Consider the following 17,842-nt stretch of genomic DNA (forward strand, 5'->3'; position numbering starts at 1 on the left):
TCTCCATGGCTGTTCAGTTTTATTGCAATTGATAGAGCTTGTAAAATCTGTGAACAACATTGTTGTTAACTCAAACTTCAGTCCCATAAACCTGTGAAAAACACTTCAAGCTTTACTGTGATAATGTATGAGACAGCAGGAACTACGATGAACAAAGTCTAAAGTAATCTCTTCACAGAGAAAGCCAGTTGGGATGACTTCAAATGCATAATGTGATGCAATTCCACTTTAATCCTTACCAAAAGCAGCCAGATCAGGATCCTTTTTGCTCTTTACTAAAGATCCCGGAGGGTTTAGCCACATCACGGTGGAATGCAGCAGAAGATCCCCCATTGAAAGGTCAGCCACCTGTGAGAAACGTAAATAACAACATATATCAAAACATAACTAACTGATATTTTATAGTATTTAAGGTCAATGACATGAACAAAACAAACCTCTTTTTTCACCGCAGTCTGTTCATTGATGAGCTGATCAAAAACAGCTCCGTATTCCTCATGAAGCTTCTGCATCTCGTTGATGTGACTCGCAACTTTGTTCATGGCCTTCATCGCCACTGTAATGGACAAAGATTCATCAGATCTTACCGATTCACCTTTTTACTCAAAGAGTCATATTGTGTGACGGTGTTAACAAAAAGCTGGCTTACCATCGAGGTGGTAGTGCTCCTCACTGTCAGGGTCAGTGAGGGAGTAGAGCTCCTTCAGCAGCAGCGGATACTTCAGGACCCTTTGGATGGGTTTGATCAGGTATGACTCCAGAGTGTATGAATGCTGCTGTCGGGGGTTCCTCACCGCCAGGAAAGCCTTGAAATCTGGATCAGTCTTAGCTGAAGGAAAAGAGATACATCATCTTTCTTACATGTAATTCATTCATCTGACAGTTATAGGAGTGAGAGGCAGCTGTGTGCCAGTCACAAGTGTGTAAAAGTTCTTACCTTTAGCCAGAACCTTTGGGACTTTAGTGTGGCTGGCACAGAAGGCGCTGTAGATCTTGAAGCGGTCAGCGTAATACAGGAAGGATCCACCCAAAGAGAAAAGCACTTTCTGTGGAGATAATGGAAATTTATTTCAACTTGTCTCATCTGTTTGATTCTTTTGGAGCCACATCAACGTGACTCTTTAATACTTATCCATTAACAGCAGAGCTCTGGTTCTGCACATGCCGTGTTAACAGTGTAGTGTGAATAAAGTTGTTGTCTGACAGCAGATTAGCTGCACTAGCATGCAGACACCTGCTCAGAGACATTGATTTAAGCTAATTAATCATTAAATGACTCCCAACTGCTCCCAGGCTTGCATCATGGCTGATTTGAACTTTCTGCTCACTGCACAGACAAAGCCTGCTGAACCTGTGTGGATGAAAACCCCCAGACACAGACTTTGATGCGTTTCTCATAGAGATCAACTTTCCCTTACCTTAAACTGCTCCACCCTCTCCAGACGCTCAAGATCTGGCACCAGTCTGATTCCATCTTCAAGCGTGCGCAGAAACTCCACCTGGAACTCCACCATCTCCCCGAGGTTACCAAACAAAACATCCAGCTGCAACACACACAGGTACACAACGGTGTTTGTAACCACACTGTACGTCATCGACATCGTTTTTGAGAGACCAGGTAAAAGTACCTCATCCTGCGTCAGGAAGCTCTCCTTCTGCAAAGGCGTCAGGTAGCACTCCGTTAGGCACCTCAGGTCCTAAAAAAAAAAAAAAAGGAACATGAAAATCAGCCACGTCAGATCAAACCAGGGTATGTGTGAGCTACTGACTGTTCAATGTTGACTCATTTCAAAGGATTTCAAGTAACAGGAAGAAGTCAGCCCTCACAAGTATGAACATCACACTCATTACACAAGAAATGGGTCAACATTGTGCACGGCTATTACAAAGATCATCACACTGCCAGTAATAAGAACTGAGAGTGACTTTCAAAGGCGTGAGCGTGAAGTTGTCAGGTGTGGTTGAACAGATCTGGGTATGGACGGCTGTCTCAGTGGTTATTGAATTCTTCTTCAGAACAACTTGTTCTCACCTTGACGTAAGTCTTCTCCGTATCCACCAACTCGTTGATGACTTTGCGGAGCTTGTCTGTGTGAGAGAGCTGTCTCTGGGTGGCGGCTGCTGCTGTAGGCGGTAAAGCTGACACAGGGCTCGGGGAGAGGGACGATGAAGAAGAAGAGGAGGAGGACATAGGGCAGTCCAGGGAATTCATGTCATGGAGACTGCGGCAGAAAGCAGTGACCTGCTCCGTGCTCTGTCGAGAAAGAGACACAGGGACAAAAATTTTGTTAGATTTTCTGAAACTTTTCAGAGTGACTTGGTAACATGGTTCTTTTGAGAGGTGCTGAAAGACCAAAAAAGAAATGCAGCAGGGGTTTCACATTCCTCTTTAATGCTTCTATAGACTTGTACAAACCAAAAAATGCACCATAAACAATATAAAGCACGTTCCTGCAAAACCTGCCGCAACATCATTAGATAGAGAAATACCAAGCATGAGCAGACCTGTAAGGCCAAAAGTTTAAACTTCTTTAAGGACAGACTAATTTCAGTTGATATGAAAGAGAGTTTTATTATACAAGTTTGATTTTTTTTAAACCTGGAAGTAATGTCGATTACCAGAAGCTGAGTTTTGCAATTGAGAGGCCACAACTTTTGGTAAAGGCTCAGATGAATCATCATAAGTGGGAATATTTCTTTCAAGAATTAAACTGACACCCACACAGGTAAAACTGAAAAGTAAGGATCAAGAGGTTGTCTCCACATCAAACTGTTTCTTTCATAAGTCCCAAGGCTCTGAGGTGAGCATAACTGCGTAGGCTCTAGAAACTGAGAAGAAGGTGACATAGGAACGTCATCGAAAGTGAGAGGCGGCATGTGTTCAGACAAAGCCGTAATGTATCCCACAATGCATCAGCAGCCATTTATCTTCCACTTTGTGCAAATCCAACCTAATATTCTACTTGCTATGATCAGAGATTCCACTATCTCTGGACGCACATCAAACAGTTTTGTGTTTTTCTTCGAGAGCCAAGTTCTGGCAGGCTGTAGCAAGGTCTGTTGAGGGATGGAAGGAGAGAAAAAGAGATGTGTATTCATACCCTTTCTCTGTCGCCTCTCTGCCAGAGCTGGTAGATTAAAAAGACAATTAGAAGACAGAATCTCCTTGAAACATGGGGGATGAATGATCTCAGCCCACACATTGAGTGCTAATGCGAGGGATTGATACTCTGTCATTTAATGCATCTCCTGTCCAAGACTAACTCTTCACGCCTACTTCTACTCTAAAAAACTCTGAGAGCCTCAGTTTGAACTATGACTGGCTTCAGAGAGTAAACCTAGAAGGAACGAAAAAGTAAGAGTACGTAAAACAGACTTTTGGTTTGTTTTTGGAGGTCAGAACAATGAAAGCGCAGCAAAAGTACAGCTGAGACACTGAGTCATTGCTGTAAGACTCTCCTGTGGATTATTGATCAGATGATGAAACAGGAAATGATGCAGAAACAACTGATTCTGCTTTGGATTAATGCTCCTGATTCTTTTCAAAGGAGGAAATATATGTTACACAAACATCCCTCATCTTTGTTTTAACAACTGTCTTCTATTAAAGCTGATTTGCTGACAGCTGGTCAGACAGGGACACGACTTGTCTCTGCTGGTTCCATGCTTCGTCTCTGCTGAGCTGCAGCTCTGACAAACACAATTTTCCATTGGGGTATTCAAACCAGTTTGGCCACACTGCTGGCCCAGCACACACACACACACATGATTTAACATCCATGCTGATGATGATGAAATCTGACACGAGATAAGCTCCTTTACTCAACCACAACAGCTACATCACAATACACCAAAAGTGCGCAGTGAAAGTAAAATGAAGCCCATTAGATGTGATTGGATTAATATAAATGCAAGTCAATTACATAATGTGAGAGCAGCCGTGACTGACTAAGCCTCGCAAAACTACAGAATCAACAAAACACACATTCATGTTTTGCAATTGAATTACGGACTGTGACAAAAGCAAATAAAAACAAACTTAAATTCTCACTGCACTCACAACCACAACAGAGCTGTGACTTTGTCGGCTCTTCAAAGAGGTCTTGTCCTTGGACTGCCAGAGGAGTTAGAGACAGATGGAGCAGCAACAAAGACGGGCAAGTGCAGGAGATGGAGGAATGAATTGGGGATGGTGAAATACTGAGTTTATTAGGTAAAGAAAGAATGATGACAGTAACTCACTGATGAGCCGGTATGTGGACACAAACCTGGATGCATCAGCCATAGTTTCAAAGTTAAAGCATCACTGAAAGGATAATCATTCATTACCTGTTGCATCCTAAATTCAACAACTGAGTCACATCAAGTCTGACCACACCACAGAGGTTGATCCAAGCTCGATATCTGATTTAATATTACATAAATCTAATGGGCGACATTGCTGGTAATAGTCCCTCTGACCTTGGCAGTGCTATCGACATCACATGATGATAACACACTGATCTCTGCAGGAACATTCCCCAGAAACAATCAATTACACGAAGCACCCACACACATACAAATCAGACTGCATGGCTCACCAACTGGAACGCATCATAGATGGACTCTGTCGAGTGTTTGGAGTTCCTGTTCCTCTTAAAAGCTGACATGCTGGAGGGTCAGACGGTGGTTTAACAAGTCAGGTGTCAAATTTCCTGTCAAGTTTCCTCTGTCCGAGCTGCTTCCACTTCTCTATGAAACTCAGTACCAAACAGACTTGTTGTCATCCTCCTGCTGCTTCTCTGTGAAGGATGTAAAGCTCCTCAAACTGGTAAAAAAAAAAAAGTCAAAGCCAGTTTTTCAGGACTATAATCTATAAAACACTACTGGTGGTAGATCTTTACTATTCCAGCTGCCCAAATAGGTCACAACAGATTGAAGAGAACAGATTGCATCAAAGACATCTAACTTTATCCTACAGCATCCATCTAATCTGCCGGTCCAACCAAATCCCGTCAACTGTCACAGTGTCCTCTTCTTCTTTTCTCCCCGTGTCTGTCCTTGTGTCTCGCCTCCTTTTCGTCCAGGTGTTTCAGAGCAGCAGCGTTGTACATCACAACATTGAATAACCAGATCAAACATCACATCCTCATGAGAGAGGAGAGAGGAAAGGAGGGTGAAGAGAGAGGGGAGACCAGGAAGCTGTGGGTGGTGAGAGCAAAACACTCCAAAAGGAAAAGACAACGGGCATCTGGGTTCTCCCTCCCTCCTTTTCTTTTTCTCCTCCTCCTCCTTCTACCTCTCTATCTCACAGCTGCTCAGACACCCATGTCACCACACTTAAGGAGGATGTCTGCCTCATTAAGCAAAAGGTAAATGTAATGGGACTCATGGGAGTTAGATGTCACTTAATAGCAACAGAAAATTATATAACTGACATTTGATGCACACCTGGCTGAGGCATCATCTCAACCCTGAAATGTATTCATCCAAAGCTTGAAATTCACCTTCTTCAGCAGCATCCTTGTCAAACAACTGATAGCTGCAGGTCCACACCTGCTGCATACTCATCTTTCCTGTGAGACGACATAATTCAAGAACAACCATGCCACAGGTGGGACTGATATGCAAAGCAGGGATGAGAAAAGAATATAAGCTGCTTTTGAATCTGTAGGGAGGGTTGAAGAGTTACCCTCCCCCTAGAAAGAAAACCAGAAGCTGTTTTGAAACTGTGCTGTCAAAACTTTAAGGACATGTTCCTCTTAAACAAACTAAGTTTGGTATGAAAATCTGAGAGGAAAATTGTAAGTTACCTGTAGATTTGTTTGTGCTACAGGTAAGCAACACACAGCACTTTTAACTCAGACATGAGAAAAAACAACAGCCTATAGGAGAGAATAAAAACAAAAACAATCAGAGAGGAGCAGTAAGTACAGAAGAGTCAACAGTGGTACCTTTTTCTCGAGCCAGTCCGACACAAGCATTTTTAAATCCCAGAGTCGAACCTTTCCCTGTTGACAACAAGCACTACATCTCACACCCAGCCCTGCAGAGCACACTGATTGAAGTACAGTACGAGGGAGGAGCATGGAGACAAGCACAAACCTGCTCTCACAGCCGTCAGCTCAAAGCATGCACAGCAAGAGCCAGGATCAACACAGATTACACCCATCCTCATACTTGGCATACAGAAACGCATCACATGAGTTCTCACACACACTACGAGAAATACATCCTGACATGTAGAAATAAGAATTCACAGAGAAAAGCGTACTCATTTTAGCGCACATGTTTTGAGCCTTTTTTGGACATTGTTTGCGCAGAGAGAGCAGGCATGTACTTGTCATTGTCAGTGATTACAGAGAGGAGGAATGAAAGGGAGGGAGAGTCTTAAAGTTCAGCTTCATCTGAATCAGGGAAGCATGCAAATCCATAAATCCCAACGGGGAATGATGGGATATTCTCCATGACAGAGAGCGCGGGAGAGTGAGAGACTTTAATCATTTAATCTGGAGTGAAAGGATGATTTTGTTATGACACGAGTCTTCACAATTCTATGCATGAACATTCAAACTTTAAGGCACTTTACTTCCTCTAAGACTGCAGTATTTTCACAACACTGTAAGTTTTACTGCATAAGTAATTGTAGAAGCTTTTTCTTAAACACCATTAAGCATTACTAAAGAAGCAAAACCATCCAGCCTCATCCTGATGTGAGCCATATCTAGCTAATTATACAGAAATGGAATACATCCCATACATGATGAATATTGAAATCAGCAAAGATAATTATTATTGAGTTTATACGAATGAGCTGTAATTCTGTGCATACTTATTAACACCATTGTTGTACTGCAAGCTTCATAAATCAACAAAGTGCTCCCCCAAGTGGTAGCCTGTAAAACAACAGCAACAACTGAGACAAAGCTACAAGACTAGATCAGAAAATGAGAAAAAGATTACATGAAAAAGAGATATGTTAAGACCTGAAACCACAAGCTGTAGAGATATATTATATCAATAGTGTTTAGAATCAAAACAAATCCAAATGCAGGTATCCTGTCTTTCAGATACAGCCCAGATATCATGAGTCATTCAAGTAAACAGCTTTCTCTGCAAGGCTTTAAAAGCAACAACTAAAAGCAATGTGTCAAAGACTTTCTCAGTAACTTCATTATGAATGCACTGCATGCAAGGAGCCATTTAACTAAAAATTACACCATCAAGATCCAATCAAAACAAACCTTGATGAAAACCGTCTCCCAGCTCTTCAAGCACTAAATTATGTATTTTCCATTTCATATGCCCTGAGGACAAACTGATAGAGGTTTGTCAATTATAACCAGCACTTGTCAGTGAGGCCGACTACACCTCGGAGAACACTGGCAGCAGCAGTCATCTCTATTATCGCTGTTATCTCAGAAAATCGTTGTTTTATTCTCTGGTTATCGTAGTGAGGAGGTGGCTCTGAGCTTTGTCTAAAATAATGAACCTCCCTGTTTCCTGCGGCTAGCCAGACACTCATTTATCTCTACTAAATGATGTGAAACACTGTGGAGAATGGAGTAATTAGAATGTGGGGATAATTAAAATTGTCCCACTTTGGCTTTTTTTTTTTTACTCAGTCTTGCCACAATGTGACTGCAGGCGGCGAGTGAAATGAGGTAAGAAGCAAACCGCGGCACTTCAGAGCCCATCCGGCTCAAGAGGGGAGCAAAACAACGATTACACAAACAAAAAAAGGTCATTCAAATGTAAAAGGAGAGAGAAACGATAAGGCTCTAAAGTTCCCTCTGATTCAGCAGCTACTTTGATTTGTCTTTGTTGACGAAGGGTTAGTCCAAGTGCCTGGGGCTGAGGTCAGGGTCCATAGCCAGCTGGAGAGCCAGCAGAAAGCTCATATTTATGGTAATGAACAACAGGGGGTTAGTGAGGAGAAGGGGGTAAAGAAGGACAGGAAATGAAAAGGAAACTTGAAGGACAAGAGCAAAAGAAGAACAAAAGAGGATGACAGTGAAGGAGGCTGATGATAAAAAGGGGACGAACAGGGAGAGGACACTTGAGCTGTGGTGTCAGAGACAGGATGGGGTCACATTGTTGCTTTCAATCATGGGGATAAAATATGATAATAAATTAGTTGGTGGAGTAAAAACAAGGGTAGGAAATAAAGTGGAAAACTAGGAGAGGATAACAAGATGAATGTAAACTAGGAGAGACCAAATGAGCTGAAAAGGAAGTTGACAAGTGTTTGGATTTACTTATTTTCCTTTCTTTCTATACATTTTATAGAAATAAGATGCCAAATAACTTATTAGCAATGTTTACTTCTGTGGTACACTGCAAAAAATGAAATCTTACCAAGTGTTTTTGTCTTATTTTCAGTAAAAATGTCTTTTTAGACTAAATATGAGCCAGTCTAGAAAAGTGTCTTATTTCAAGGTATTTAAAGACAAAAGTAAGGTCTGAATTGCTTGGAATAAGTAAAAAAAAATCTGCCAGTGGGGTAAGAAATTAGACACTTTTCTGGACTGGTCGAGTGTGGCTCATAATAAGTCTAAAAAGACAGTTCTCACTAAAATAAGACAAAAACACTTAGTAAGATATCCGTTTTTTGCAGCATAATGGTGGCATTGCATAAAATGTGAGTAGATATTGTTTTACTGCGACAAAGCCATCATTTTAATAGTTAAATGTGGGTTGTGATTTCTTTTCCTCTGTGTTGCTGATGCTTCTCAAGCTGTTGTGGTTTAGAAAAGAGACATCATGACCAATTTCAGTCTGTTTCATAACCAGTCAAAAAAGTCCTCACAGGAGCTTTAAAATTTATTAGCTGCACAACTTTTGAAACTTATTATGTAAGGAGCGTCAGCTGCATTTTGTACCATCTAGTTTGTTAAAAGAGATTTGAAAGGATATCTTGGGCTAAGTTTGAGCTTTATGTAGCCGAGACCTTTAAATGTTAATCAAGAGCTGCTCAGAAATTCAAACAGCATCACAGATTTTAACAAGTTATGATTCACTGAAGGTTTCCCAACATCAAATACGATTTAAGCAGGCCACTCTTCCTGTCTAGTCAACCCTTTCTGTCGCTCCGTCTCTCATCTCCTCACACTTTGCCTCTGACTAACAGTGGCACATTGGAGTCACAGAACCGCCACCGTCCGACCGGACAACTAGAGTCTAGACTGGAGCTGCTCTGACCTCATCCATTAGTTCTCCACAGAGACTCAAGCTCACTGACACACATCCAAGTCAGAACACAGCACCATCCCTTCTCTTTCTGCATCTTTTGTTCGTGTCTGCGTTATCGACACAGATACAAAAAATGTTTCCTCTGGTTGCTGGTTATCACATAACGGCATGGAAATGGAAGTGACAACCATATCCAAGGGAGACTGGCTGGCACACGGCGTGTCCCTGCAATCACTGTGCCGACCCTGATCCAATCTGACGTAATCTTAATTAGAAAGTGATGCTGTTCGCTCACTCTTTCACTTACCTGTCAAAAACACACCACACACATCTGTTCATGTTTTGTGCTCAGAGTGTGGAAACTAACTTGGGACTTACGTAATAATGTGATTCAGATTACTGTGAGCGGCAGCATCTTATAACTTTCATCAGAAATTACAAACATACAGCATGCAGTATTCATCATTTTGGACTGTGTTTACTGAAAAGGAACTTCAAAGTTGTAACATGTGTGTGAAATATGGTGAAATGGCTTTGCGTGCGTGTCGGGCCATTTACACTGTGTCGTGTCTCAGAAGATTCTTCTGTCCCACAGCAGCCTTTGTATAAAGGTCACGAATATCACAGGAGGAAAAGCCTCTGAACATTTCCCAGCTTTTCACACCATCGATCACAAGCTCATGAAATAAGTCGGAAAAATGTGACACACCGGAGGACATCTTTGAATTCGGGCCAGCCAGATAAGGTTCATTTAATCACAAAGATTTTGTTCCAACACATTTCTTGAATGTTTCAGATTGCTGTTTGATGTAGTCAGTGTTTGCCTTTCCTGCCAAAAGTCAGCAGGTTGAAAGATGGCATCACAACAATGCAGTCAGTCAGCATCCTTAAACACTCGTAAAAAAAAAAACTGATGCCAAATCTCCTGCAACAATTCATGAGACAGGATGATTAAGAGACTCCATCATCCATAGAAAGACTCTGCTAATCCCCTCCTCTGTTGCAGTTGTGTGACTCACTCTGTTTTGCTAATCAGTGTACATATTAAAGTTGTGTCTTTGCGTGCTGTCCTACCTTTTGTCCAATCCCCATGAAGCTTTTATCTGTCTGATGAGCTCCAGGGCTCTGCAGGGTCAGCCGAGGTCCTTCGTTCAAACTATCATCCGGGGTGTTTACTGTTAACCCTGACACCTCATCCAGGATGTCCTCTACAGATGGAGACAGAGGACACAGCTCAGTATGAAAAGAGCACAGAAACATAACAGTATAGAAACATAACAGTAAAGATGGGTACCCTTCACTTTTGAAAACATGTTACCTTTTGATTTTAAGTAAATTGGTACTCTGTACTTCTAACAGAATTCAGTTGGTACCTATGAAAGTACCTAATTCTGTACCAGCCCCTACACAACAGTATAGAAAACAGCTTCTCCTTTGGCGCTGTAGGAATTCTTTTTATTTTTAAACCTGAATTTTGAGGAATAATCTTTCAGTAGGATTTTTTTTTTACCTTTGCAATTACTTTCTTCACTGCAAAAAACTGAAATCTCACCAAGTGTTTTTGTGTTCTTTTCAGTAAAAATGTATTTTTAGACTTGATATGAGGCCCTTTCACCTGACCAGTCCAGAAAAATGTCTCGTTTCAAGTTATTTAAAGACAAAAATTTGGTCTGAATTGCCTGTAACAAGTAAGAAAATCTGCCAGTGGGGTATAAGAAATGTGCTTGTCGAGATTAGAAAAAGGTCTCAATACAATTTAGACCTCATTGCTGTCTTTAGATACCTTGAAACATGACATTTTCTGGACTGGTCAGGTGAATGTTGCTCATATGAAGTCTAAAAAGATATTTACACTGAAAAGAAGACAAAAACACTTGGTAAGATTCAAGTTTTTTGCTGTGTTCTTCCACCATAATGTCTCTTATCACAAATAACCATGCAGATTTTTTTTGGTAGTGTCAGAGGAAAACTTCCTCTTAAAGGTTTCCTCTGTGTAAGAGGCAAGTGAGTTAAACACCCATCTCCTCCTAAGCATGATATCATCGATAACCTCCATCTGCCTACAGAAGTGTTTTTACTTCCTGTCTGACCCTTAGAGTACAACATATTCCACACAGTGACAGCTCCACACTGCTGAAGGAGGTGAATTAATATTCATAATGCTCTGAGTTGCTGTATAAACAATGCCAGCTTGTCAGCCCGTGCAGTGCGTAGCCCAATTTATAAGGAATACAAATGATGCCCTTGCGTGGATAAAAAGAGCAGGTCAGGGGGAGAGCTGGCGGCTGCCTGCAGGTTGCTCAGCAGACAGCATTCATGCATAATTAGGAGATTGCCATGTTCAACCTCTGCTTTTTCACGTTTTGGAGGACACACGATAGAATAAAAAAAAAGAAACAGATAAATATTAAAAAAAACCACTATTCCTAACGCAGCATCAAGCTGTAGAATAAGTATGGCTGCCCACATTTGGAAGAATTGAAACACTTGCTATTAGAAAAATCATGAAACACCTTCTGGTTTGATTGAACAGATTCTTTTTTACCTGGTTAGATGAAACAAAATAAGATATAGTTTCTATATCTACTAGAAAAAACACAAATTCTAACAAAAAATGATCCCATGTATAGTATCTACAGAAAAGGAAGGTTTACCTTGACTCTGGGAGAAGATATCTGTAGTCAGTTCTTGCTCCCCATCCGAACGTCGGGGTGGAAGCAAGCACAGCAACCGAGAGTCCAGCTGGGGCAAAGTGCTAACACTTAAGGTCAGCGCTTGGTTTACAAATGCAGCCCTCATGTCCTCCATTTGAAGGGCAGATGCAGGTTTGCCATTCAGCAAAAGAATCTCATCCTCAACTTTCAAACCTGGGGAACACACAAAGCAGAAATCCAGCTTGAGAAACAGCATCTGCATCCTTTCAAAATGCCTAATTTTAAGAGATGCTTTGCAAAAGAAAGACAGAAATGTGAGCAACGCACAGTAAATGAAAAATTATCCAAAAGTCCACACAACACTCCACTACCCACTACTTTTGCTTTCCTGTGAGGCATCGTCATCTCAACTTAATGTGAACAAACGATCTGAAACTTTCAGCCATGCTCCTTGTCATCAGCTCTCTGGCTGTGTGAACTCGGTTGAGACTCTAATGTGGTCCTAAACATAAAAAATACATCATCTCTGCTTGTTTGCTTGAGGCAGTAGCTGATGTAACATGACTGGATTGGCTAAAGAAGGAGAATGAAACGCCTGTGTGTTCCTGTCCTGTCATCATGCAAAGATTTATGTGTTTTTAAAGCAGAAGAAGACACCATGAGCTTCACTGGAACACAACTTCAGTCTGAGCTCCTCTCCTTTAGCTCCTCCCCTTCACCACCTGTGCTTTGCTCTGCTAATTGAGAATTAGTGCTCAATCAGCCGACCAATTAGCCGACAGACTCACCCAATAAACCTGATTGGTTGTGACAGCTGTTTAGGCAGCCTGACAGTGATGTCACATGCCCCTGGCAGCAGAATTAACTGAGACAAAGGTTTTTGGTCCTGTTAGCACAGTCACACTTGTTTCCTCTGACTGAAGTCTCATATTTTGTCATACAAGCAGCATACAATGAGAGATATTACTTTCACAATGCTTTCACAAATGCAGGCACACATATAGATACAGACACACATGGCACACATTTAGCCCCAAGTTATGACCTACTTGTCTGGGATGTGAAATGTCAGCTGCAGCAGAGTCTTTATTGGACTGAAAGAGATAACCCCTCAGGCCCTATACTGCTGTGTGTATATGACTGTGTGAGCTTCATGTATGTGTCTGTGTGTGTTTCTGCAGGGGGGGGGGCAGGAGTTACACTGAGGGAGAAAGAGAGAGAAAGGAGAAATAGAAAAAGAGCCTTTGGGGCTCCTTGTCCAGCGCTGGCCTGGTTTCTGCGTGCGCCCTGCAGAAATGGAAGCGTGATCTCTTTCAGTCCCCATTCATCCTCCTCACGCTCAGTAAAACACTCACACAGACGCATCCCAGCGTACACACTGACCAATGAATGTCCTGCCTGACATACTTAATACTCTGATTCAGCAAAATATAGATTCACAAAGATGCATTGTGGTGTCTGGGAGCTTCTTCTGTCTCTACTTGCAAGGAGGAAAAGTGCAGCTGTATCCTCTGGCTGCGAAGCTGGCAGCTTTAGATTGCTTATGCACTGGGGGACACAGTCTCACACTTGAGTAACCATGGGCCGACCTGGGGGCACAACATTGGGGTATGTTATTTTCTATACATTAGTGTTGTATCTACAGAGCAGCTGTGTGTTTTGCAAACCCATTATATGTCTCTGACTCCATTTAGAGATAGGGACCTATGACTGGGGGTTGATCTCTTCACTCTCCTTTTCTTATAGCAGTCACATGAAGACAAAAACATGCTGTATTTTTCTCCAGTCATCTTCCCAGTTCTCATATTGAAGCTGGTGTTCAAAAGACATTCAAACACAGTGAATATGACAGGTTATAAAGTCATTTAAAGTGATTTTCTCCTGTATGAATTTCACTCTGTTTTTCTGTTTCTTAGGTATTGGTTCATATAATGCAGACAGAGTCATTCTGAAGGCCTTTCTTGGCTGTGAATGATCTGTCTGTGGACTTTATTTCCATTTAGATTGCCTTTTTAAATTTTGATCTACTGTATATTTAATAGGCGGCATCAGCTCCCCCCTCTGTATTCCTTTCTTTCTCTGTCTCCTCTTTTTTCTGTCCTCAGCCACATTGCTCTTTCTCTCTCCCAAACAAAGGGATTAAGCTGTGTTGACTTAACACCTGACAACACAACAGCACAGCAGCGCTCTGACACAAAGTCTTGGGGGTTTCAGGTGCTTTTTAAAACAGGTGTGTTAAGTGTGAAATGTCAGCTCAGGAAAGACGTATTTGCTCAGCTGTCATATTGTTACGCTACCTCTGCTTTTACTGCACCTAGCTTCAAGTTTGAAAATAGGTTTTAGGAAAGTAAATGTGTAGTGAGCTTAACACATCATGTTTATGTAATGATAACCTGCAAAAAATGGAATCATACCAAGTGTTTTTGTCTTATTTTCAGTAAAAATGTCTTTTTAGGCTAAATATCAGCCACATTCACTTGAACAGTCCAGAAAAGCGTCTTTTTTCAAATTATTTAAAGATGCTTTGAGGAGGATCTGTTTTGTTTGCACTCCCTCGCCACCTTGTGACCTGGAGTTTCCACACACTGTTGTAAACTTCTTTTAGTGAGGCGTGTGTTTGTTTTGGAATTAAATGGAGATCAGATTGAAACAAAGTTTCTTTGTTCGAGACAACTTTTTACTGGATACGTGGGGAGGTAAGGGACTTGTCAGCACAGTTACGTAGCGCTACAGTTTGAAATGTGACATCAAGCAAACGTTATAGCAGCCAGATATGTGTTAGCCGGGTGCTCCAACGTATCTGTAGGCTAACGTGACAATTTCTGTCTGACATTTTGGCTCCTGTGTCCACCATCACTACAAAATTAATCACAGAAATCATTTTAGCAGAGAAAAACACAGATCTCTGTGTTTAATCTCTTCTCTTTACTAAATTTCTTCAGCCGGCGTGGTGTTTTCATTAAGACCTAGACGTGCTGTAGATTAATCCGGTCCTGGATGACCCGAACTGGAAGCTAAGAAGTAGCAATCTAAAATGACCTGTAACCAGTAATATTGGCGCTGACAATCTCGTTTTGAAGTGTGGATTACGATCAGGCAAATATCTAGAAGGGAGACATTTCCAAGATCACTTAAAGACAAAAATGAGGTCTGAATTGCTTGGAACAAGTAAAAAAATCTGCCAGTGGGGTAAGAAAAGTGTACTTGAATTAAGACATTTTTCTAGTCATGACAAGCATGTTTCTCTTACCCTACTGGCAGATTTTTTTACTTGTTTCAGGCAATTCAGACCTCATTTTTGTCTGTAAATAATTTAAAATAAGACACTTCTTTGAACTGGTTGAGTGAATGTGGCTCACATTAAGTCTAAAAAGACATTTTCACTGAAATAAGTCAAAAACACTGAGTAAGATATCAGATTTTTGCAGTGCAAAAAAGAAGAAGTACCTTTAGCTGAAGCCAGTCCCTCTTCTCTCACTTCAGTTATATGGAGCTGCTGCGTCCCATCCTCGTCTACAACTGCCACAGAGAAACCTAAAGACACACAAAAGACAAAGAGAAGGATTCAGCTGTCACTTTGACATACTGCTCTGCTGCTGAATCACTACCCAGTGATTAGATCCACTTAAGACAAAATGGGCTCAAACTGTGCGACCCCCCTCTAGTCGTTAACAGAGCATGACTCAATGAAGTCTATTACAAAATCAACTTGATACAGAATTTATGAGTTTGCAGGAACTGAGCCTTTCTACTTAAAAGAGGAGTCAGGTCAGAAACCAGCGTACCGTATCCGATGGTGGACGACTCAGCTTTGTCAAAGCGGATCACCTTTGTGACCTTGGGGCAAATCTCAATCTCTTTGTAGAGCTGCAAAAACACAAGAGAAGTCGAGTTAATTGGCAAAAAAAAAAGAAAGCAAGGCAGCGTCGTTGGACTGAGAAAGCCAAGGTCATGTTATCAGTCTTGATGAAGAATAGAAAAGATTCATGTTTTATTCAGGATCTTAAACAGAGCAATCACATGTGTAAGCTGTGGGGTCAAAACCCAGGTCGAGTCTGAGGAGCGAGTGGGTGTCCAGACGAGGTTTTGACCTCACAGAGGAGACACAGCTGTGTGTATGAAGCAACAGACAGGAACAGAAGTCTGCTGTGTGTAATAGGCTTCACCGTGGAGAAATAATAATGTCATATCATAGACTGAGGATGAAAGAGGGTGAAATGAGTCACTGATCAAAGCAGGAAGATAAAAGGCCTCTTGAGGCAAAAGAGCGAGTTATACAACGACTTTGCTTTGAGGCAGAGTTCAGTGCATTACCTACAAAAAGCTGTCACAAAGAGAATACGTTTTGGGGTTTATGGTGGCTGAATAATACGAGGGTGGAGTCTCTTTCAATGACAGTGATTGTTTTTTTAATGAATAGTAAAATTTCAAACACAAATGAGTACAGTTCTGGGAGCCCATAATGCAGCTGGAATACTACTTTACATAATTTATAGCATATGTGATGAAGCCTCTTTTGGGAATTCTGTATGCACTGCAAATCAAATCTGCAACTGCAGTCATAAAACATGCAACACGCTTGCATCAGGATCAGAAATTGAATTAAAGATAACTCATGACAAGGGGAAGCCCTCATAATCCAAATGGGACTGCTACTGCAGCAGTTTAGTAAAATGGAGCCCAAAAAAAATTTCACACAGAGTCAAAATTCACATGATTCCCCATGTGCGTATCCAGGGTCTAAAATCACATTCCTTTTTATTATCATTGACTTAATTATCAGTTATCGCTACAATGCTTGAGTATGTGTTTCCTCACCAGATCAGAGATTTCCTCTTCAAGTTTGGGCACATAAAACAGCGTCTGGTTGTCCACCCACACCTTCAAACGCAGGTAGTGGCCTGAGGGATCTATCTTGTGAGTCTGGAAGGAGGTGAACAAAAAGACAGGAAACACATTAAATTGGCAGACCAAACCTTTCTGTTCATTCTTCCTTTCAAAATACGACAGACATAATCACTTTAATTACTCCTGGTTTATTTTCCCTGTGATGGATGCCAAGCCTCTCTTTAAGTGGAAAACATGAGCACTGTGCTAAATCCACCTGTCAAAACACTATTTCCTTCACTATATTCTCACTCATATAGCTCATAAACTCCCCTGACAAAGGGACGAAGACGTTTATACAGTATGTATCCGATCATGCATGTAATCAATGTATATATGCATGTGTGTGATGCACAAGGGACTGTGAATTAGATGCTCCAGTTCCTTGTGACATGTTTATGGCATGCATGCAGAAAAACGCCCACACACAGCATTAAACATAAAGACATAAAGTATACATTTCATTAGGGATCATTACTTTAGTGTGCCTCTGACTAAAGCCAATTAGATAGAGGAGAAACGAAGTGGAAATAAATTTGACGAGACAGTGCGAGACAGACTTTCAGTGTATATATTTATATTTTTATGTTAGAACTAAGGGTGACAGCCAGTTTGAGAGCACAGATGACATCTGCCTTTTTCTGCTTCTCCAACAAGCAGCCGGCACAGTATCACATCTGAAGTTGTCACAGATGCAGTTCATATACAAATTGGTGTTGAAGAAGAACGCCTGTAATAATCTGCATCTTATTATCTGTTGTTTTTCTGTCACCATGAAGAAGTTAATTTAAAAACCTTGTCACCTCCACGCTTGCTTTCTTCAGCTGTCAACAGATTATAAGGCTCTGAGAATTTTGCAACCACTCATGGTATTCTAAACTTCTTTGACGGAGCTGCGTGCAGTTTTATGAGACCTGTTTCTCATGACTGCATTTGCTTGACTACCCTGTTAAAATGAATTAATGTTTGATATTTTTGCTATAGAATCAATTTGTTTTTATAGATATACATGCACATGTGTGTCAAGTCTTACACTCAAACTGTATTTTGTTACAGTTCAAAAACTTTAATTTAATCTTAGCTGAATATTTTAAGTTTAAGTTGTCATAGATCATAGATCATCCATGCAT

General features: G+C 41.1%; 1 protein-coding gene across 1 annotated transcript in view; it reads right to left on the reverse strand.

Moving 5' to 3' along the window:
* LOC141791392 (rho guanine nucleotide exchange factor TIAM1-like) overlaps positions 1 to 17,842 on the reverse strand; it is a 61,484-nt gene that overhangs the window by 7,701 nt on the left and 35,941 nt on the right. Inside the window, exons 13-24 of the mRNA XM_074671819.1 lie at positions 16,644 to 16,748; positions 15,611 to 15,692; positions 15,273 to 15,359; positions 11,826 to 12,038; positions 10,246 to 10,379; positions 2,033 to 2,254; positions 1,629 to 1,697; positions 1,419 to 1,544; positions 938 to 1,046; positions 650 to 829; positions 438 to 556; positions 240 to 348 (exon numbers count right to left, since the gene is read on the reverse strand). Coding sequence (XP_074527920.1) covers positions 240 to 348; positions 438 to 556; positions 650 to 829; positions 938 to 1,046; positions 1,419 to 1,544; positions 1,629 to 1,697; positions 2,033 to 2,254; positions 10,246 to 10,379; positions 11,826 to 12,038; positions 15,273 to 15,359; positions 15,611 to 15,692; positions 16,644 to 16,748 — 1,555 coding nt within the window. The remainder of the gene's footprint in view (positions 1 to 239; positions 349 to 437; positions 557 to 649; positions 830 to 937; positions 1,047 to 1,418; positions 1,545 to 1,628; positions 1,698 to 2,032; positions 2,255 to 10,245; positions 10,380 to 11,825; positions 12,039 to 15,272; positions 15,360 to 15,610; positions 15,693 to 16,643; positions 16,749 to 17,842) is intronic.

The sequence above is a fragment of the Halichoeres trimaculatus genome, unplaced genomic scaffold, assembly GCF_033239565.1.
Source record: "Halichoeres trimaculatus isolate MK-OKI-2021-1 unplaced genomic scaffold, fHalTri1.1 fHalTri1_scaffold_6, whole genome shotgun sequence".
NCBI lineage: Eukaryota > Metazoa > Chordata > Actinopteri > Labriformes > Labridae > Halichoeres > Halichoeres trimaculatus.